This window comes from Aspergillus aculeatinus, assembly GCF_003184765.1.
Source record: "Aspergillus aculeatinus CBS 121060 unplaced genomic scaffold BO66scaffold_5, whole genome shotgun sequence".
NCBI classification, from domain to species: domain Eukaryota; kingdom Fungi; phylum Ascomycota; class Eurotiomycetes; order Eurotiales; family Aspergillaceae; genus Aspergillus; species Aspergillus aculeatinus.
The window spans coordinates 458510-478455 of NW_020291474.1; the positions used below are offsets into that span (position 1 = coordinate 458510).

At 42.7% G+C, this 19946-nt stretch overlaps 8 protein-coding genes across 8 annotated transcripts; 3 read left to right on the top strand and 5 right to left on the bottom strand.

Moving 5' to 3' along the window:
* Window positions 1–79: 79 nt before the first annotated feature.
* Window positions 80–2554, top strand: BO66DRAFT_468367 (putative C6 transcription factor; the record flags this gene model as incomplete). The annotated part of the gene is made up of 7 exons (XM_025652645.1): window positions 80–160; window positions 223–246; window positions 310–428; window positions 477–925; window positions 993–1291; window positions 1365–1829; window positions 1922–2554. 7 exons carry the CDS (start codon window positions 80–82, stop codon window positions 2552–2554), a joined length of 2070 nt encoding a protein of 689 aa, XP_025507772.1.
* Window positions 2555–2829: 275 nt separating this feature from the next.
* On the bottom strand, window positions 2830–3710 carry BO66DRAFT_459671 (uncharacterized protein; the record flags this gene model as incomplete). Its single annotated transcript, XM_025652263.1, has 3 exons — window positions 2830–3161; window positions 3198–3486; window positions 3579–3710. The coding sequence occupies 3 exons, from the start codon at window positions 3708–3710 to the stop codon at window positions 2830–2832; spliced, it is 753 nt and encodes a 250-aa protein (XP_025507773.1).
* A 463-nt stretch (window positions 3711–4173) lies between these two features.
* On the bottom strand, window positions 4174–5785 carry BO66DRAFT_388586 (UbiD family decarboxylase). The gene has a single exon (XM_025646595.1). It carries the CDS (start codon window positions 5754–5756, stop codon window positions 4239–4241), a length of 1518 nt encoding a protein of 505 aa, XP_025507774.1. The 5' UTR covers window positions 5757–5785; the 3' UTR covers window positions 4174–4238.
* Window positions 5786–6038: 253 nt separating this feature from the next.
* On the top strand, window positions 6039–6971 carry BO66DRAFT_177090 (UbiX family flavin prenyltransferase). The gene is made up of 2 exons (XM_025642344.1): window positions 6039–6212; window positions 6290–6971. Exon 2 carries the CDS (start codon window positions 6328–6330, stop codon window positions 6940–6942), a length of 615 nt encoding a protein of 204 aa, XP_025507775.1. The 5' UTR covers window positions 6039–6212; window positions 6290–6327; the 3' UTR covers window positions 6943–6971.
* A 6618-nt stretch (window positions 6972–13589) lies between these two features.
* Window positions 13590–14908, bottom strand: BO66DRAFT_388587 (uncharacterized protein). Its single transcript, XM_025646596.1, has one exon. The coding sequence runs from the start codon at window positions 14849–14851 to the stop codon at window positions 13634–13636; it is 1218 nt and encodes a 405-aa protein (XP_025507776.1). The 5' UTR covers window positions 14852–14908; the 3' UTR covers window positions 13590–13633.
* A 1297-nt stretch (window positions 14909–16205) lies between these two features.
* Window positions 16206–17182, top strand: BO66DRAFT_388588 (uncharacterized protein). Its single transcript, XM_025646597.1, has one exon. The coding sequence runs from the start codon at window positions 16262–16264 to the stop codon at window positions 17111–17113; it is 852 nt and encodes a 283-aa protein (XP_025507777.1). The 5' UTR covers window positions 16206–16261; the 3' UTR covers window positions 17114–17182.
* A 103-nt stretch (window positions 17183–17285) lies between these two features.
* BO66DRAFT_434946 (subtilisin-like protein) lies at window positions 17286–18434 on the bottom strand (the record flags this gene model as incomplete). Its single annotated transcript, XM_025650810.1, has 3 exons — window positions 17286–17295; window positions 17369–17766; window positions 17874–18434. The coding sequence occupies 3 exons, from the start codon at window positions 18432–18434 to the stop codon at window positions 17286–17288; spliced, it is 969 nt and encodes a 322-aa protein (XP_025507778.1).
* A 27-nt stretch (window positions 18435–18461) lies between these two features.
* On the bottom strand, window positions 18462–19946 carry BO66DRAFT_434947 (uncharacterized protein; the record flags this gene model as incomplete). Its single annotated transcript, XM_025650811.1, has 2 exons — window positions 18462–19583; window positions 19644–19946. The coding sequence occupies 2 exons, from the start codon at window positions 19944–19946 to the stop codon at window positions 18462–18464; spliced, it is 1425 nt and encodes a 474-aa protein (XP_025507779.1).

Below are 19946 nucleotides of genomic sequence, written 5' to 3' on the forward strand. Positions count from 1 at the left end.
CCGCCTCCGGCTCGGCTGTCCCCGGCTCAAATTGTCTCTGACACACATTAATAACGGGTGGACTCGTGCTCGAGTACTCATGTCTGACGTCCTCGGTAGTAGCAAGAGGGCAAGAGAGGAAGATCTGGAGCAGGATCACCCCGAGGTGGAGAAGGTGGCTGTATGGTTTTCAGGCCCTCTACCGGGTGGCGAGTGCAGGGCTGGATGCTAACGCTTTCCTAGTGTGATCGATGTCGTCAGCGGAAGGTGAATAGTCTTGAGGATTCACACCTTCACACCTTAGAGTTAAGCACTGATGCGTGTTGGTAGACCAAGTGCGATCGGGTCAACCCCTGTGTGCAGTGCCTCCGAACGGGGTCGGACTGTACATACAACCGGGGACATCAGCTCAGAGAGAAGCGACAACGCGTTCTGATTTCTAGTGTCTAGTAAGTTCCTAACTCTCTCGATAGGGTACAATCATTGACGGACAACAGCGAGCGGAGACTGGAGTACATTGCGAACAAGCTTGATCAGCTTGCAGAGGTCGTTGGTCGACTGAGCCATGAGCACGCCAGCCGTGCAACGCCAGCCGGACTGCGTTTGCCATTGCAGCCCTCCTTTCACCAACCCAGTCAGTCATATTATTCTGCTCCGACACAGGCGGAAGGCATTGAATCCACCCTTTTCGCGAATGTGATCTACACTGCGAAATGCCTCCAAGCGGCAGTGATGAACCCCCGCCTCCCCCATAGCGATGCCTGCGAATTGACTGCCGCGCTGAATAGCCTGTGGGGCACGATAGCTGCACAGAAGCAGCAGAACCAGGCCCTGGAATCCTCGCAGCCATTTGCCAAGGTATTTCCCCAAAGTTTGACCGCAGACTTCAAAGACCTGCCGATTCCCTCCCTAGACCGGATCATGGCATGCTTGAGATTCGCTCACGGTGCGTGCACTTTATCCCCCCCCCCTTTTCAGCGGCAATTGTTCCAAGACTTAAAAAATTGTCAAAGAGTGCTCGCCCAGTCGGCTCTATTGGCCCTTCGAGTTCGGATCCCTCGGCGACTTCACCCAGTACGTGATCCGAGCGTGCTCGCCGGGCCCGATCACCGAGATGGAGCTGGTCATTGTGCACTACGTTCTTGCCTGGCTGTTCACCGAATGCGCGAACCTCACGGGAGGCGACCTCTTGCTCAAGCAGGATTACGAGGTCCAGGCCCTCATCTGCCGACAGAGTCTGGAAACCCTTCTTGGTAGTCTGTCCTTTCATGTAGCCACGAGCTTGGACGCTGTGTGTGCTATGTACATGGCTGTATGTTCGGTCCGCATCCTTGTTTACGGTCCGTTAGGTAATTTGCTAAGTTTCCCAATCTCGCGGTAAACAGACAATTCACTGTCTTCAGCACGGGAAACCTTTTACCGCGTGGTCCTTCATCACCCGGGCTGCACTCATCAGCCAGGCCCTCGGATTACACAGTCCTCATGCCCTTATAGGCCTGGCTGGACTAGAAGAAGTCGAAGAGGATGAAAATGCTGAAAAGCAACGGAAGACACGCCTCTTCTGGGCGGTCTACGTCCTCGAGAAAGCTCTCGCCCTGCGTCTGGGCCGCCCGTCCACGATCCACGACGCCGACATCACACTGCCTAAACTCCGTCTCGACCGCCGGATGGCCTCCCTCCTCCACAACCGGCTGCCGGACTGGATCGAGATGGCCGGTCTGTACGGACGGGCGTACGACGAGATCTGTAGTCCGAAGGCACTGACGCAGACGGCGGATGTGCGGGAGTCGCGGACCCGCGCGGTGGCGCGGGAGTGGGAGGGAGTCATTGCTGCGAGGGGGGAGTTGTATGTAAGTTACCTCCCCCACCAAATCCATCATCTACCTTGGTCTGGTTAGACGAGGCTCTTCAACTGATTTTCATCCTGTCTCGCGGTGAGCAGAAACATCCCCACCAATGGACCAGCCATGTCCTTCCCCGCGGACTGAGTGAGTTCATCGTCCACGCCAACCGCGCAACCGAGTACTCGGTCCTGGCGTCGATCTATCGAGCTCTCCCCTCAGGGAAGGAACCCCAATCTCCAGCGCCTTACTCTTCCGTTAACGATGCAACGAAACCCAATCCGGAATCCCTCGCTGCAGCAAGACTCTCCCTCGCCGAGACAGACGCCTGCATCGCCGCCATGTTCGCCGCCGACGCCGCGACGTGGTCGTCTTCCCCTTCCTTCGATACCTGGGTCACCGAGAACTTGCTGGTTGCGCCGATCATGCCGTTCTTGATTCTGCTCGGCGGGCTCGTGCACTCGCCTTGTGCTGAGGAGTCGGATCTGGATGTCCTAAGGCGGATCGTTGATGGCGTGGGTCGGATGGAGCGGGTGGCCCGGTACGCGCGGTGTCGGAAGTATGGCCGGGTTTTTCGGGCCTTGTATGATGTTGCTGCTGCGTTGGTGGGAGTGAGAGTTAAAGAGAGGATAGATGTGTATAGTGGGGAGATGGGGGTTGGTGTTGGTGAGGGAGGGGAGTTGAGTGGGCTGGGGGATCTGGATGCATTTTTGGATTGGAGTGGGGTTGAATAGGGGTGATTGTATTGTGTCTTCCCCAATGACATAGACACTACGCAGAGACAGGTTCGGAGTTTTCTTTCTTCTTTTTTCTTTCTTTCTTTTTTTGAAGAAGGAGCTATCAACATCTCACTGCCAAATCGCTATCCCCTGGTGGACAAGTACTCTGGTTGAAACCCCTGGGATTAATGTCTTTGATAGTGTTTTGGCTATAGGTACGAGAAAACCCTTGACACGTCTACATCAAACTCGCCATGGAGTTCTAGCTATAGAGACATAAGGAAAAGGTACTAGATGGGATTCCCCCGCGTATCAACCGGCATCTCCCTCCCCGACCCCAAGCGCTTGGATACGCGATGATCCATGGGCCCGAACCTGGCCTCCCGAATCCGGCCAAAATTGCGACTATACCAGTCCACAACCTGCTCATCAGCACAGTAATCCAGCGCATCATTGTCCACCTCCAGATACCCATTCATCATCGCCACGCAGGACCGCAGGTCCTCGCCCCACGCCGAAAAGCCCGTGGCGGATTCCTCCTCAACCGCCGCCCGGACTAAGCTCCCCACCAGCGCTCGCTCCAGCGCGTAGTGCAGGTTACCGTAGCTCTCGTATCGCTGTGCTGCTGGTGCTGGTGCTGGTGCTGCTACCGTCCCACCTGTCTCATGTCGGGGAGCCTCCTGCCACCGCCAACCATCAAAAACATGCGCGAACAAGTTCGGAAACAGGTACAGGTACAGCTGCATGGCCTTGTCGCTTGGATCGTCGTCCCGATAATCGAACACGGCGCACGAGCGATCTACGCGGTGGTAGCCGGCGTTGATCCCGCCCAGCATCTGCTGGGGGTGGGGGTTGCGGTTGGGCACGCTTCGTTTGAACCCGGCCTTCGCTAGGCGGGATTGCGCGGTGGGGTAGTTGGCGGCGTCCCGGACTACGATCATGGGGGCCTACTCACGGATTTCAGAAAGGAGAGGAATGTACGTGGGGGGCCTGTGACGACGGGGGATGGTGGGGCATGGGCATGGGTGTAACTACGTACCCCAACTCCGACGGGAACGCCCAGATACCACATCGCGAGTGCGCTCCAGGGAATCACGGGGATCGGGTGGAGGATCTTGCTCAGGCGCAGGGAGAGGCCGTCGGCGGTGGTCTGGCGTGGGCGTCGGAACATGGTTGTCGTAGATGGTGGGTTCTGTTCTTTGTTGCGGAAAGACTGGGTTTCTTTCTTTTTGATGATACTCGCGAGGTGGGAGAGGATGATACATCGTTGAGGATGTTTGTGTGATGTAGGTTGTGTTATGTATTATTCGGGAGATTTGGGGAATTGGTTGAGGGCTGATTAAGCCGGTGTTTGTCTTGCCACGTCTTCCATGCATGATTTACTGGCCTTTCGATAAATTTACCTCGGATATGACCTGTCTGGGTTCTTAGAGATTTACATGGAAACTACACTTTTACCCTCTTCTTTTCTTTTACTCTCTCCTCTTTTCCATTCCAACTCATATAAGTGAGTATTGGATAATTGGAAAACTTATGGTAATCCTACAAGAGGTGTGTCTATATGTGTTGTACACTCATTGCGTGTTGCATGTAACTGGCATGTATGAGTGCTGTTCAGCTGAAGTAGAAAACCTGCATAGATCAAAACCAGTTCCTCAATCTACTCTGGTGAACCAGAACCCAATGCCAGCCGCACCCACTAAAACCCATACGTCGACCACTTGGCGTCCACTTTATCCTGAATTTCCCGAGGATAGTTCCCCCGGTAAGAGGCCTCCTTATACGTGGGCACCTCGGAGAACTCACTGGCGAACATGCAGCAGCGCACGACCTTCACGTGATTTGCCCCGGTCTTGGCCCCATGCGACACGTACGGGATGAGCCCGATGTTGGGGTACTGGTCGAAGAAGTACTCGTTGTCGCGGGGCTGGCAGCGGGTGGCGTTGGCCCAGATGACGTCGCGCAGGTTGGTGGGGTCGATGTCGTCGCCGACGAGGTAGACGATGGGGATGTAGTAGCCGGGCTTGGAGGCGAAGACGGTGTGGCCGACCTCGCGGCTGAAGGCCTCCATGGTGGAGCGGCGGGCGCGCAGCTGCGCGCGGTCGACCTGCAGCACGAACCAGAGGCAGTGCGACTCGAACGGGTTCCAGGCCATCGTGATGGGCAGCCCGGCCTGCTGGCAGAGGGTCAGCACCTCGGCCGCCTGCGTCAGCCCCCAGACCGTCTCGCTCTCCTCGGGCGCGCGGCCCGTCACGCAGAGGGGCAGGATCGGGTCGCGGCGGTAGGTGATGGCGTCGATCCGGTGCAGCGGACACTCCTTCTGCTCCCCCGGGAAGATCAAGCCCGGGTACTCGGCCATGGGGCCCTCGGGTGCGGTCTCGGTGCGCGAGATGACTCCCTCGAAGACGATCTCCGCGTTCGCCGGCACCAGGAGGTGGTTGGTTTCGGCCCGGGTCACCTCGACGGGCCCGCCGATCAACGCCCCGATGTACTCGCTCTCGTTGACCCCCTTCGGCAGCGGCATCCCGCTCACCATGATCGCCGCGGGCGGTACCCCGAAGCACAGCGCGAAGGGGCAGTCCTTGCCCAGCTCGGCCCACATCTGCCGGATCACCCCGATGTCCTGCCGCGGGATCATCGGCCCCACCAGCGTGCGTTTCCCGTGCAGCATGCTGCGCGTAATCGACCAGTTCACCCACGCCCCGTCGGGGCTCTGCACGATGTACATGCCGAACGTCTGCAGGAACTTGCCACCGTCGTCGGCGTGCAGCATGGGGATGGGCAGCGCGGTGAGGTCGATCTCATCGCCCAGCAGCTTGAACTCCTTGACAGGGCCCGTGGGGACCTCCGTCGGTGGGATCTGAGGCAGGTGTTTGGCGGCCCGGAACTTCTGGATGATCTCCTGTCCGGTGGCGGTGGCCGGCAGCCCCAGCGACTTGGCGATGCGGATGAACCGCTTGCCCGGCTGCTTGCTGGCGCCGACGGGGGCGCCCAGCACGCGGAACAGGCCGTTCGGGTGGCGCCCCTTGAGATTATTGAACAAGGGTGCTTTGTCTTCGGTCTCGTAGACCTTGCGTGTGATGGCTGCCAGCTCCAGGTCCGGGTCAACTTCTTCGTCGATGGCGACCAGGTCGTTCTCGGCTTGGAGGTCTTGGATGAAGCGCCGGAAGCTGGCGCAGGCGGGCTGGGTGGATTCTTGGGGGGTTGTTTCGGCCATTGCGGAGGATGTAGGTGAGTCCAGAGAAGGTGAGTCAGATGAGTGCTGTGAGAGACTTGGTTTGAAAGATTGCGTCTCTTTTATAGGGTTGCGTCGGCGTCAGGTGTCTGGAGTAGATACCTCAGGCCATGGCGGCGGACGGAACATATCTCCCAGCCGGGGATAGCGGGGTAAGGCCGAGCGGCCCGAGCCCCGCTCTCCGCTGACTCATCAGCCCTACTTCGACCAATCTCAATTGTTAAATTGTGCTCTGAGGTCAAGCTATACGCGCCAAGAGGGATTAATATCTTCAATATAGCGCCAGTTGCTGCAAACCTACTGGATCGAGTTAAGCTGTGCCCCTCCTTAACCCCGCAATCTGCTGCCGACTCCCGAGACCACCGCTGATCGTGAGCAATGGAAACGGCGATTGCATCGCGTTCAGGAGAACACCTCCTCTGAATGCTGAACTGGTAAGTAAGTACATAAACCCGGCAACCTACCAAGTCACTCCAGACCTGCCTCGTCAATGTTCTAAGCCTCTCAACCCCAAGCCTCTCATCATCGTCTGCCTCAACCCTCACACATCAAAATGTCCACATCCACCACCCCACCCACAACGACCTTGTCAACCCGCCGCAAACGCATCATCGTCGCCCTCACCGGCGCCACCGGCACCATCCTGGGCATCCACGCGCTCCTGGCCCTGCGGGCCCTCAACGTCGAAACCCACCTGGTCCTCAGCAAATGGGCCGAGAACACCCTGAGGTACGAGACGGACTACACGGTGGCGAACGTGCGCGCGCTCGCCGACTTCGCCTACAGCAACCACGACCTGGCCGCGCCCATCGCCAGCGGCTCCTTCCGCGTCGACGGCATGATCGTCGTCCCCTGCAGCATGAAGACGCTGGCCGCCATCAACGTCGGGTACGGCGAGGACCTGATCGCCCGCGCCGCCGACGTCATGCTCAAGGAGCGCCACCGCCTCGTCCTGGTCACCCGCGAGTGTCCGCTGAGCAGCGTGCACCTCGAGAACATGCTGGGCGTGACGCGCCACGGGGCGATCGTGTTCCCGCCGGTGCCGGCGTTCTACACGCGCCCGGCCGGGTTGGCGGAGGTCGTTGAGCACATTGTTGGGCGGGTGTTGGATCTGTTTGGGTTGGAGGTGGAGGGGTTACCGAGGTGGGAGGGGTTTGTGAAGGATTGATTTTTTTTGGGATTGGGGTTGTGTTTTTGTAGAGGGTTATTTTTGGGTTGGTGGGATAGGAGTTGGGTGGTTGGGTTGCGCGTGGTTGTTTTTCAATGGGGACTCTTTTTGGGGCCTTTGTTTTGAATAGAGGATTTTCATTTCGAAGAATAGATATTCATACAATGACAGTTGATATTGACACTGACGCTTTTCGGAACTGACTTATGCTTCACTTTCTCATAAAACTCTATGTGTTTCTTGTTGAACGAGATAAGAGAACCACTTAATCACATTTTGTTAGTTAAGGTGTTTGATGAGGGAACACCTTTCATTATTGATTATCTCAAGACCGTTTAGGTGGAAATTAAGTACCTAGAGAACATAAATCTTTACTTACGATCATTCTGTATATAACTTCACGTCAGGAGAATTAGATATATATAGCAATTGGCGATGATGACTGTCTGCCCTGAATAATGGTTATAATGGGTCAACCTCGGCATTCTGGCACCCTAACCCGAATTCAGCTCGGTAGTAACACCCCGGGGCTGGGGGATATTCGATTCGCGCCTGGCTTAGTGTGATCATATTCATGAGTTTACGGGGATTGTTTCTGCCACCGCCCAAACCTACCATTGTTTGGACCCAAAATTTCCTGATCGCCCTCGCGAGGTCGGTGAGAGGGGCGGTCTGAAGAAGTTGTGGAGTGCCTGGCCTCCCATTGGCTGGGCAGCTCACCGCCTTCGGCCGGCAGTTAGATAGATATTCAGATAGCTTAAATCTATTTTTCTTTATATTTTTTTTAGATTATAAGCTTTTTTCTTATTTAATATTCTTTTCTTTTAGAATATTAAATCTATTAATATTTTATTAAAAGATTTTATATCTATTAAATCTATATTATTTAAAATATTTTTTCTATTTCTTTTAATTTCTAGGCTTTTATATATATTAAATAGTATTATAGCCAGCTGATTAGTAGCCGGAATATCTCTAATATATACTAAAAATATTAAACTAAAAAACTACTTTGAAAAATAAAAATACTATTATTTAATATTATATATAGTATAAAAAAAAATATAAAGTTTTTTTTAATAAATTATTAGACTTTTTACCGATATTATTAATATTTTTTATAAATAAATAAAAATAGAATATTTAATTATATATTATTAAAATAAGCTTCTACTTTTACTATATAGAAGATTTTATTAATAGAATCTTACTATAATTAGTTTTCAATAAGAAATACTTTAATATATAGAAATAATAGTTAATTTTAATTAATAAATAGCTTATAAACTTAATATTAAAAAATATACTTAAATATTTAAACTAGTTTTCGGAGCTTAAATATACTAATAAGATATTTACTACTATTTATAAAATTATTTATAAAAAAATATATTTAAAAAATAAATTATAATTATTAGTTTTCTAATTATAAAGCTTTTATAGTATATAAAGCTGTCTTAATTTATTAATATATTTTAATATAAATACTCGGACGCCCGGGTTTTTAGTTATAAAATAAATATTTATACTACTACTTTTTTTTATACTATTTAAAAAATAATTTCTTATTATAAATAATAATATATAAAAATAATATTAATAGAAATAATAATAATTTTTATAATAATATTAAGTTTTTTAATTTAAATATTTATTTTAAAAATATTACTAAAAAGTAAGAAATAAACGCCGGTTATATAAATATAGTTCTATAAATATTTAAAAAAAATAATAAATTAAAAAATATAATCTTAGTAAATATATTAAAAAAAATAGAAGAATAATATTATATAGTTATTAAGAAAGCCAGCAGATAGTTAATCTAATAATTAATTTATTTAGACTTAGAAATTATTTCTATATAAAAAAAAGAATAATAAATATATGTTTTATAATAAATATAAATATAGTATTAATTTATACTTCTATTTTTATTTAAATATATATTTTTAAAAATAAAAATTATAGATTTATATATAGTATTATAGATCTTCTACTATAAAAGAAAATCTTACAGCTGCTGTATATTCTTATTATATTAATATATTTATTAGTATAATTATTACTAAGAAATCTAATAAAAAAATTATTTTATTATGTAAATATAAGATTCTAATTCTAAATATATATTAATACCAGACTTTAACCTTTTTATTAAATATAAGATATAAATATCTAAAAAAATATATTAATATATTAACTTCTTTAGCAGCTATAATAAAACTAAAAAATATAAAAAAATTAAGTTATATTTTAATATTAAAAACAGCAAAGCTGTTAAATTAATTATAAAAATAGAATATAATCCTAATATTTTATATAGTTTATTATTAATAAAGAAAATATTTAATAATTATAGTATTATCTAATATATTAAAAATTATAAAATTAAAAATTTTAATACTAATTATATTATTAAATATATATAAAACAGCAAAGTATTTATTATTAAAATATATAATAATAATAAACTATTTAAATATTTTTAACTTACTACTATTAATTTATATTTTTTATATTATTATTTAAGCCACGCAAGCAAGCCGAAATTAATTATTATAATAAAAAATACTAATAATAAAATGTCGATAAACTAGAATTTAAATATAAGATTTATAATATTAGAAAAATATATAAAAAGATATTATAAAAACTAATAATTAAAAAATAAAGTTTATAAAATATTTAAAGTTATAATATTTAATACTTAAAGCCTATAAGATTTAAAAATAAGAAATATTATTTAATTTTTATTAATCTATCTACTAGCTATATAAAGATCTATTTATTAAAAAGTTTTAAAAATAAAGTTAATAATATATTAATTATATTTAATAAGTAATATAAAAATATTATTAGTTAATATATTATAAAATAATATTTTCATAATAGCTGTAAGTTTATAAAGTTTAGAAAGTAGTATAAGTTTTAAAATATTATATACTTTATATTAGTTTTATATTACTACTATTAGAATATTTATATAAAAAAATATAAATAATATATTATATTAATAGCTAGAATTATATTGATTAATACTGGTCTATCAGAATATTTTTAATTAAAAATAATTAGAATAATAGTTTATATTATTAACTGTTTAATTTTACTAGATAAAAAGTTATTACTAATCTTAAGATAATATAAATATTTTAATATTAAATCTAATATTATACTAATTAAGTATTTTTATATATATAACTGTAGAATCTATATTCTAATTAATTTTAATAATTCTTAATATATTAAAAAATATAAATTTAAAATATAAATATAAATCAGCTATTTTATCGGCTATAAAAGTAATTATAGTTATATATTTTAAATCTATAAATCTAAATCAAAAAAAAATTATATACTTTAATAATATTAAGTTTTTTAAATAATATATATATAGTAATAATTATAATAATAATATTAAAAATATTTTTATATATTTTTTTACTAGTTTTTTCTTACTATTAGAAAACTAAGATACTGTTTAATCTAAGCTACTAAAAAATAATAATAACTTAGTACTAATACAGCTAATTATATATAAATAGTAAATAGTTTTATTAAATATTATTAAATTATTAATTTATAAGTAAGTTTAAATTTAGACTCTGTTTTCTTATTATTTTTTAAAATATTTTATATATATAATTATAAAAAAAATTATTATAGATATTTTTTAAGATATATAAAAAAAATAATAATAATAAAATTTGTTTAATTTATAAATAAGAAAGTTATTTTTTAAGTTCTAATAATAGAAGTTTACCTAGAAGTATTATTAATAATATTAAATATTAAAATAACTTTTTTTAAATAAAAAAATCTAGTTAGTTTCTTAAATAAAAATTATTTTTATTTTTATTCTATATTATAAATATCTAATTTTAAGATTTTCAATAAGAACTGTCTCCGCTGCTTTTATATATTAAAAAGAATAAAACTTAATATTATAAATAAAAATTATTCTACTTTTTAAATAATAGATAATTTTATTATATTTATAAATATACTATAATAATCTTAATATTATAAATTATTATTATTAGATATTATTATATATAAAATCTTATTAAATTTTATTATTATAGTATATATACCAGCAACAGCTGATAATATTAATTTCTAGATTTTATTATTTAATCTAATATATATATATCTAAATATTAAAATTAATATATTAATTATTTATATATAATATTTATATATATTTAATCTAAATAATAATTTCTAAAAAATATTTAATAAGTATATAGTAGTCTAAAACTGTTATAACTAATAAGATTTTTATAATAAATATAATTAAAAATATAAAAAAATACTTTAGAATTATATTAAAAAAAATAAGTTTTATAATTTTATAAAATATATTATTATTATACTATTAAAAAATCTGCTACTAGAGCTGCTATATATACTAATAATAGATATAAAATTATATAATATTAATATTTTATTAAAGTTATATTAAATTATAATTTTAAAAATATCTTAGAAATTAAAATAAATAGTAGTTAATATAACTATTAAAACTTTATAATATTTAATATCTACAATTTTTAATCTTTAGATTAATTAGAATATCCAGCTGATATTATATATTATCTAAGAAAATATATAAATAACTAATACTAAGTCTAAATATAAATACTACTTTTATAAAAACTATAGATTCTAGCTGTTATAGATATTAGATTATTTAAATAAAAATATATTATATAAATAGTCTGGTTTTAAGAAAATATTCTAATTATATAATATAATATTTATATATATTAATAAAGTTTTAATTTTAAAGATTTATAGTACTGCTAAAATATTTTTATAATAGTTAAATTAGTTAAAAATAATAAAAACTAAGTATAATAAATAATAAAAAAATATATTTAATTTTATTAACCGGCTATTCAACATTTGTATTTTTTCTAATACATAAATATATACTATAAAAACTAATAATAATAGCTAAATATAATATTTTAAAATATATTAGATAAGATATAGAAATTATTAATGATCCGGTTTTAATTTTAAGAATAATTATATTCTAATTTTAAATAATATTATTTTAAAACTTATAATTACTGTTATTATATTTTTACAATTATAATATATTTAATATAATATTATTATAGTATATTTTAATACTAAGTTTTAAAAATAATCTATATATATATACTAATCAACAGGCTTCTGTAAATCATCCGGTAAGATTTAGTATTTAAAAAAAATATTATACTGTCTTAAATAAACAGTATTTCTTTAAAACAAAATAGTTAATAAAATAATTTATATATTTAATTTTAAATTATTAAAATAAAATATTTATATTTATATTTATAAAAAATAATTTTATTTTTATATATAAATAACTTTCTTCTTGCTGTATTTAATATAGTAGAAATTAAAGCTATATTATATAAACTTAAAAAAAATTATATAATTAAAATATTTTAATAAATTAATATAGTTTCTAAATAATTCTATATATCAAGATTATAATATTAGAATAGTAACTATTAATTAATAAACTTATATTAATAAACTTTTTATAAATTATAATATAATTAATTATTATATAAAAAAGACTTCTATAAACTCCGGATACCAGAATATATTATATAAAAATTTTAATTTTATTAATATAAACTAATATAAGAAGATACTAAAAAAATTAAATTAGTTAGTAATAAGAATATATATTAATATTAAGTATATTATATACCGACTTTAATATTAAATAATCTTTTTATAATTGATTAATAAAAATATTATTAAATATATTTTATATTATTTTAAAAATTCTATATTTAATATTATATACAGCTATAATTATAGTAAATAATTTAAGATCTATATTAATATTTTATATATAGATAATAATAATATAAAATTTATAAAAATCTATATTATTATATATATAAAATCGCCGGTATTATAATTAATATATAAATAAATAGTTTTAGCAATTTTATTTATACTAATTAAATATATAATATTTTATAAAATATTCTGTAAGACTATTTTTTTATATAAATCTATTATAAAACTAGATTTATCTATTAATAAAAAGATAATTATATATATAAACTCTAATAATATAATTAATCTTATATATATACTTATAATTTTAAAGTTAATATAGTAAATTAATATTAGATTATTTTATATAAAAAATATATATTAAAATAGTAAGATAGATTTTTAGTATATTAATATAAAAAATAATCTTATAAATAGTTTTATTAAGCTGCTTTTTGTAGTAGACTTTATATTATTTAAATATTTATTTAAATAGATAATTTAAATATTATTTATATTATTTTATATATTTTAGTAATATTATTATATAAAAAACTAGTTATATTTTTTATAATTACTCTGCTGGTAGTATTTATTAATTTTATTTTATATAACTATCTCGGTATTTTAATACTAAGAACATAGCCTGTTTTTTATTATAGTAATTTTATATAGTTTAAATAGCTTTAGAGTATTTAGGCCTTATAGTAAGCTAAGAAAGTATATAAAATATCTAGTTTTCTATTAGCTGGATAGCTTACCGCTTTCGGCTGGTAATTAGATAGGTGTCTAGATAGCTTAAATCCATCTTTCTTTATACTCTCCTCAGAAGTAATAGTTTAAAGATGTGTATTTGTGTATGCTATATAATATAGCTAGCGGATATATAGTCTCTCTAAGGTGAAAGCTCACACTTCTTTCTTGCCTCGACACAGAGAGCCTCTTCTTCACTCGGCGTTGCGGAGACACAGCGGCGATCCAGATAAAAGACAAGCGACTTAGACTTATCCAGAAGGGAAACAAAAGAAGAGGGCGAGGGGGGAAAAGGATCAATATTCCGGCAAACCAAGCGAAAAGCGCCACCCGGGAGCGGCGTTAGAAGACCAGACACCATGAGCCCCGCCTTGTGATCCAGGCGCTCACGCCGGAAAGCGCCGAGCTGCGCCTTCTCGAGCCACATCTTTCTGATCTCGGCACAGCGTGACTGGTCCTTTCGATCGAGGATGGCCTGCATGGCGCTGGGATAGCCAAAGTTGGCGGCCGCCTCCATCCCACTCCAGAGGGTGCGGTCTGCGCTTCTCGGCTGGGCGAACTGCTCCTCCCTCGCGATTATCGCCACGGCCACCTCTGGCTGCCCCGCCGCCAGGGCCGTGACAAAGGACAGGCGCCAGGCCAAGGGGGGATTCAAATCCAGAAACACCCCGATAATCCCCAGAGGAGCCGGCACGCAGTCCATGATCCAATGCAGGCGCTGGGAATTGTTCAGCGCCGCCGGATCTAACCCATTCCCATACTTGGACGAATACCGAAACCCATGTTCCGGCCACAGAGACAAAGATAACCCCGTTTCATCGAACATGCACGGGCGCAACAGGAAGTCCTCATTGTCCGTCAAGGCTTGTCGAACCCATTGTTCGTTGCCCAAGAGACACAAGGGTCGGAAGGAGAAAATGTCCAGATGCTTGCACTTCGCTCCGTGAGAGAGCAGCAGCTCCAGTAATTTCGTATTGAGACTGAGGGGACTAGGTTCAAAAAGCGCACCCAGTGGATCATCATACGTGGACCCTTGGAGAGGTACACCGGCTTCCAGAAGCAAGCGAGTCAACTCATAATTCTGTGCACGGATGGTAGCGTCCACCAGCCTGCTGCGCTCCTCCCCGAAAGGTCGAGCGATTTCTTCATGGTCGTGGTGCAAAAGACTGAGAATAATCTCCTCCCCCTGCGGGAAGCTCTTCTCACCCCAGTCAGCCAGTAAAAAGACCGCCGACGACAGGGGGTCATCGCCACACGTGCGGATAAATTCACGCGCTGCTTGGAACATGTGCTGGGATTTGGCGTCGGATAGTGGGGCAGGGCCCCCTCCAGATTGTGCGCTGGTGTTCTTAGAAGCCATGGTTGAATGGTCGAAAGATGGTTGGTGGATGTTGAAGGCTGGGGAGGGAATCTGGAGATGGACGAGGGTAGATGAATCATTTTCACGAGGAGGCACCCCATATATTTATACATAAATCGATCAGATGATGCGCCCACTATGCCTGGTGGTGTTACTATTCATACACTGCGTTCTCTTTGTCTTGCCTTTGCTGAGAAAGGAAAAAGAGTCGGCGTCGGTCGAGGACATTGTCAGTTCATTGATTTCTGGTTAGATAAAGCAGATGGTTATAACAGACAATAGTCACCGGTAAGTACGCAGAGCCTTATGGTACAAAGAGGTAGGGACGTCCAGAGCCCTCTGTCTACAGAGCCGGTCAGAGATCCACCTCTGCAAAGCATAGATTCTGGGCTTTGTTGGAGAGTACACGGCAACCCATTGAGTCTTTGTGAGTCTGCACTGCCCCAACGCCTCCATGGACAATGGCATTACAGCAGCACCAGAAAGGATTGTGGGTTGATCAGTCCTTTGACCGGCATCAGAAGCCCGGATCGGCGTACACTGTTCGTTGTCTTGTATCCTCTCCACAACAATGCTCGGGCTGTGGTCAAGGTAGATATGATATCGCGGGCCAGAGAGCGGCTGGGGGCAAGAAATCTGAGACGAAGAAGACGTTGAAAGTCAATCAGCCTCGAGAATGCATGGGCTATCATCATGCTGGGCCACCTGGTAGTATAAATGAATGCATCTCTTAGGTACCATTGTCACTGGTCTAGATTGAGTTACAATGGAAAGTATGCATGGTACAGTACAGTACAGAACAGTATAGTACAGACTGGTTACAATACAGGCCACTTACAATACATTCCAGTGGCATTAGTACAGTAGCAGTCGTGAGGTAGATATCAGCACGTTACAGGGTACTCCTGATACTACTAGGGAGGTAAGATACGGATGGATACATACATACCGGTACTACCCCGCTGCCAGCCCGGCTTTTGTCTACCGCTTTAAGATGGAGGCTTCTGCCGCTCGGCGGGGCAATGCACCCGTGACGGACTCCCGCATCCATTCAAACAGGTACTGTAATATTACATCTCCAGGAATCTCCAGGAAGCCTGTGGCTGTCTGTCCACCAGCAGCTTCATCAGCTTCACCGCATAATAGCCGTCTCTGTGCAGGTCCACTGTCAGCATGCTGTGTGACCATAGCGCAAACGGTCATGGCAGAAGAAAGCCAGTATCCATAGCACCACCTCACCCCAGAATGGTAACTGTACGGTACTTCAGAATGATACATATGCCCAGCCCAGTGCGCCTAACCAGCATCACCTCAATCTGCCTCTCATCCCCGCAACTTGAAGTCCTCCTTACAACTCCCCACAAGTCAACCCAGCCCAACCTTCCTATCTCTCTTCTTCCTTCACTCACCATGCGGTATTGGTTTGCCACCCCGGATTTCACCTTTCACAAAAATGGCGCGCTCCAGCTCGGGACAGTGCTGGAGCATCCCTTTGGGCCCTTGAGGATTCTAGCCTGCCAGGGCTATGGACTGCCTGAAGATCTCGACCTGCCTCCCCGGACAAAACTCATCGAGCGGAGTCACCAGCACACGCGATCGGGCACGGCACTCTCGGGTGGAATGAAGGCGTGGATGGCGCTCCTCGATAAGGTGTCCGCTGCGTGTCAAGTGTCTGGAAGTCGAGATATCACCCGCGAGTACGGACCAACAAATCACGAGGTCTGGACCTTCGATCGGCCTCTCAGTGACCAGTGTCTGGAGGCGATCCTGGAGGTGCCGGCAGTCCGGAGCTACATGGCAACTGGATGGCTTCACCATCTCCCAGTTTATGTGGTTACGGGCATACGCATCTCCAGCAACTCGTTCCTCGTCACCGAGGAAGACGGCAGCAGGGTCATGGTCCGTTCTTCCGCCTCTGCGGGCGATCCGACAGGTACCGTCCCGATCACCGCGGGGCTCGAGGCCGACGTGCGATCCGCAAGCACCGCCACCGACACGTATGAGACTGCCCCCGACATTGTTTTTGCCTACCGGGTGGATATCATCCGCAACAAACGCGACGGCATGGTGAGCCAAAAGATGTTTGCTCACAAGGCGACCTTTATGACGGGGACATCCAGCGAGTCGGAGCTTGAGTACCTGGAGGTCGACCCCCAGATCCTCGCGCAGGACATCAGCCGGCGATTGGAGAACGTCCAAGTCCACCCGATTGGGGATGATGAGGCTTGGGTCTCCAGTGGTCTCTGTCTTGGCGATCATTGAATTGGGCTGCTTCAATTACCAGAAACTTTCACAAGTCTGTGGTCCGACGCGAGCAATGCGAACGTGTGGGCCCTTTGTTTTTCCGTGTTTCGGTCGTAGATAAAGAGTATCTCGGGAAAGATAAAGCGCAATCCAGGGCCCCGCGGCTTGGAAATATGATGAAACAGGTTCGTCATACCGCTCTGTTTCTGTAGTGTCTTGAGGGAGCTGGTATTTAATTCCTCTGGGTATCGCTCATGGAGGTATGTAGCGTACGAAAGCAAAAGGGCAGTGATTCCCGCTGCCACCGCCGTAGCGACCGAAGAGCCCGCCCTACGCGTATCGGGAATGTATTCACAAAGCCTCTCTGGAACGTCTTGGCCGATCGCGGTGAGTGATAGGTTCGTGTATGGCTCCTCCAACGGGGGATTCGTGCTGCTGGGGTTCCCATCGGAATCGGCCGAGCGTATCGAGAACACAGTCTTCAGCTTTGCGGGGGTGGTCGCGCCTTGGTAAAGGCCGTCGTTGCCCGCGGCGGCGAGGAAGACTATCTTACCCTTTCTATCACCGAGTACTTTCGTCACGGCATCCTCAATGACTTTGTCCTCGTCGTCGTGTCCCCAAGACATCGAGATGATGCTGCACTCATTGTCGATGGCCGCCCATCTTAAGGCCTGTCGACTGTTAATGACACCATCCTTTGCATACGTACGAACGTGCTCTCAAGGAAGAAAAGGAAGAAACAGACAAAGAAGAGCTCCTGTGCCTACAACATACATACCTTGCTGATCCTATCTGCAGTGCCGGAGGTATTGAGATCTTTTTCCGTCACTTTCGCGACATAAATGTCCGCGAACGGTGTGACTTCTGTCACGAGAGTAGTCATGAGAGTCCCATGCCCGTCTGAGTCGCTCATAAACTGAGGCCCCTCGGAGTCGGTGACAAAATCCTTGTATCCCTTGATCTGGGCTTGTCGCTTCTCATGGCCCTGAAAGTATTCCGTCGCGAGCTTGCATCCCGTATCTAGTATCGCCACACGGGTGGGTCTCAGTCCACTGTTTCGAAGCTCAACACTCATGCCTCGTAGTTTGCTCATCCACTCCTGGGACTTCCCAACACCTCCAAGATGAAACGAAGCGGAGGTCTGAGAGCCTAGAGGTGGCTTGTCGGCAGAGTTAGGGCTGTTGAAAGTCGGGCTGTCGGCAGGCGGCGGTGGTTCCGAACGATCTTTTCTCTCACAGTGGTTGCTGCCCTTGTAATTGCTGGGCAGCGAACTCGCCAGCCACTCCAGCGGCCTCGCAACCCTTTTTCCCAGAATCTTCCGTCTCTCCACAATGTCCATGGTGGTGTGAAACTTGAAGATACCCCCTCAAACACACGCATCAATGGCCTGGTTCAGGACAAACTTGCCCGTGTACCCTGTCCAGCTGTCGTCTTGGAATTCGTCGAAGAGCTTCGAGGTGGTGCGGAAGGTTTTGTTCATATCGCGAACAAAGCCCGTTGCATCTTGTTGGAGCTGGGGCGTCTGAATCGACCTTCCCAGACAAATCTCCAGGAGCAGAACCCCCAGTGAAAAAATCCGGGGACATCGGTGAATCAGGTCCCTGGTCGAAAACTCCTCCAACTCGTGCTCAGTGAGGGTGAAGGGGATTGAGATGAAGGCTTTGCATGGCAGCGGGTCAGCCGGGTTGTCGGAGTTTGGCATAAGCGAGATGGTGGTATCGGACCACCTCGCCAGCATCATCTTCGTCTCATACGACTGCCAGAACCCGCGTGCCACGGCATGACACAACGCAATCTTCTGCGGAATGTCGAGCCTGTATTCTTCAAGAGCGCGCCTTAGGGGGACCCCACTGCCGGGTGCGGCTTCATGGTGCAATGCGCAGGCATAGTCGTACGTGGAGAATCCGCCGTCTTCGAGCTGCAAGAGCAGGCGAGCGTGATTCTCTTCACCCAGCTTCGTACACAAGTTGGTCCCGTCCATCTTCGCAGGCGGAGCCTTTCCGGCCGAGGTAATCTCTTCCTGGGTCGTGGTACACCCAAACTCCTGCCAATACTGCAATGAAGGCGGAGAGATGAGCACATCCAACATGCTCTTCGCACCGTCTGTTCGCTCGGGCCTGCCCAGGTATAGCCTGCCAACGTGCCCCTTCTGCTCAGTCGGGGACCTCTCACAACCCTCGCATCCTGAAAGATCCCAGAGGGCTGACAGAATGCGTGGCATGGCTGTATCCCGTGGTGATCCGTCTTCTTGCGACGCCCCACGATCGCTCATCAGAATTGCTATCTCATCCGGAAGTGTCGTGGACTGGTCGAGCTCCATGATCAAACGCGCGGTAATGATGAGACTCAAAACAAGGAATGTCGGCCCTGTTCTCAGAACCTCGGTGAACCTTGCTTTTTGATCGCTCTGCGGGTGAGAGTTGAAAGCCTCCACAATCCTGCGTAGGTTTTCATCTGGCCGTTCCGCTGCCTCGGGGCAGGCCGGCCACTGATATGGTGTTGATGATTAGCGTTATCGAGCCACATTACTGGGTGTTGCGGAGCTCACCTTAACAATGAGCATCAGCACTTGAAGAAGATCTAGCGCTCGATCCCGAATTCTAGGGTCTGGGTCTGTGTGTCTTCTAACCCGACTGAGATATTCGTGGACATCTAGAAGCTTCTTCGACAGTGCATTGGCCTCCTCGGAAAGCCCGTCATTTTCTCTTCCTACTTCCTCAAAGAGATCACCCGTTTCCTTGCTGAGGGAGACTGCGACCTCTACATGGTCATTCTGGAGTGGCGCATTTAGGTCGTCCGATGGCCGGATCCTCAAAGGTCTGAGCAAACGAGTCAGAAATCTTTCAACCAT

What these genes read in the sequence shown, in the direction of transcription:
- BO66DRAFT_388588 (XM_025646597.1), top strand. Translation starts at nt 16,262, where the DNA reads ATGCGGTATTGGTTTGCCACCCCGGATTTCACCTTTCACAAAAATGGC.
- BO66DRAFT_388586 (XM_025646595.1), bottom strand. Translation starts at nt 5,756, where the DNA reads ATGGCCGAAACAACCCCCCAAGAATCCACCCAGCCCGCCTGCGCCAGC.
- BO66DRAFT_177090 (XM_025642344.1), top strand. Translation starts at nt 6,328, where the DNA reads ATGTCCACATCCACCACCCCACCCACAACGACCTTGTCAACCCGCCGC.
- BO66DRAFT_388587 (XM_025646596.1), bottom strand. Translation starts at nt 14,851, where the DNA reads ATGGCTTCTAAGAACACCAGCGCACAATCTGGAGGGGGCCCTGCCCCA.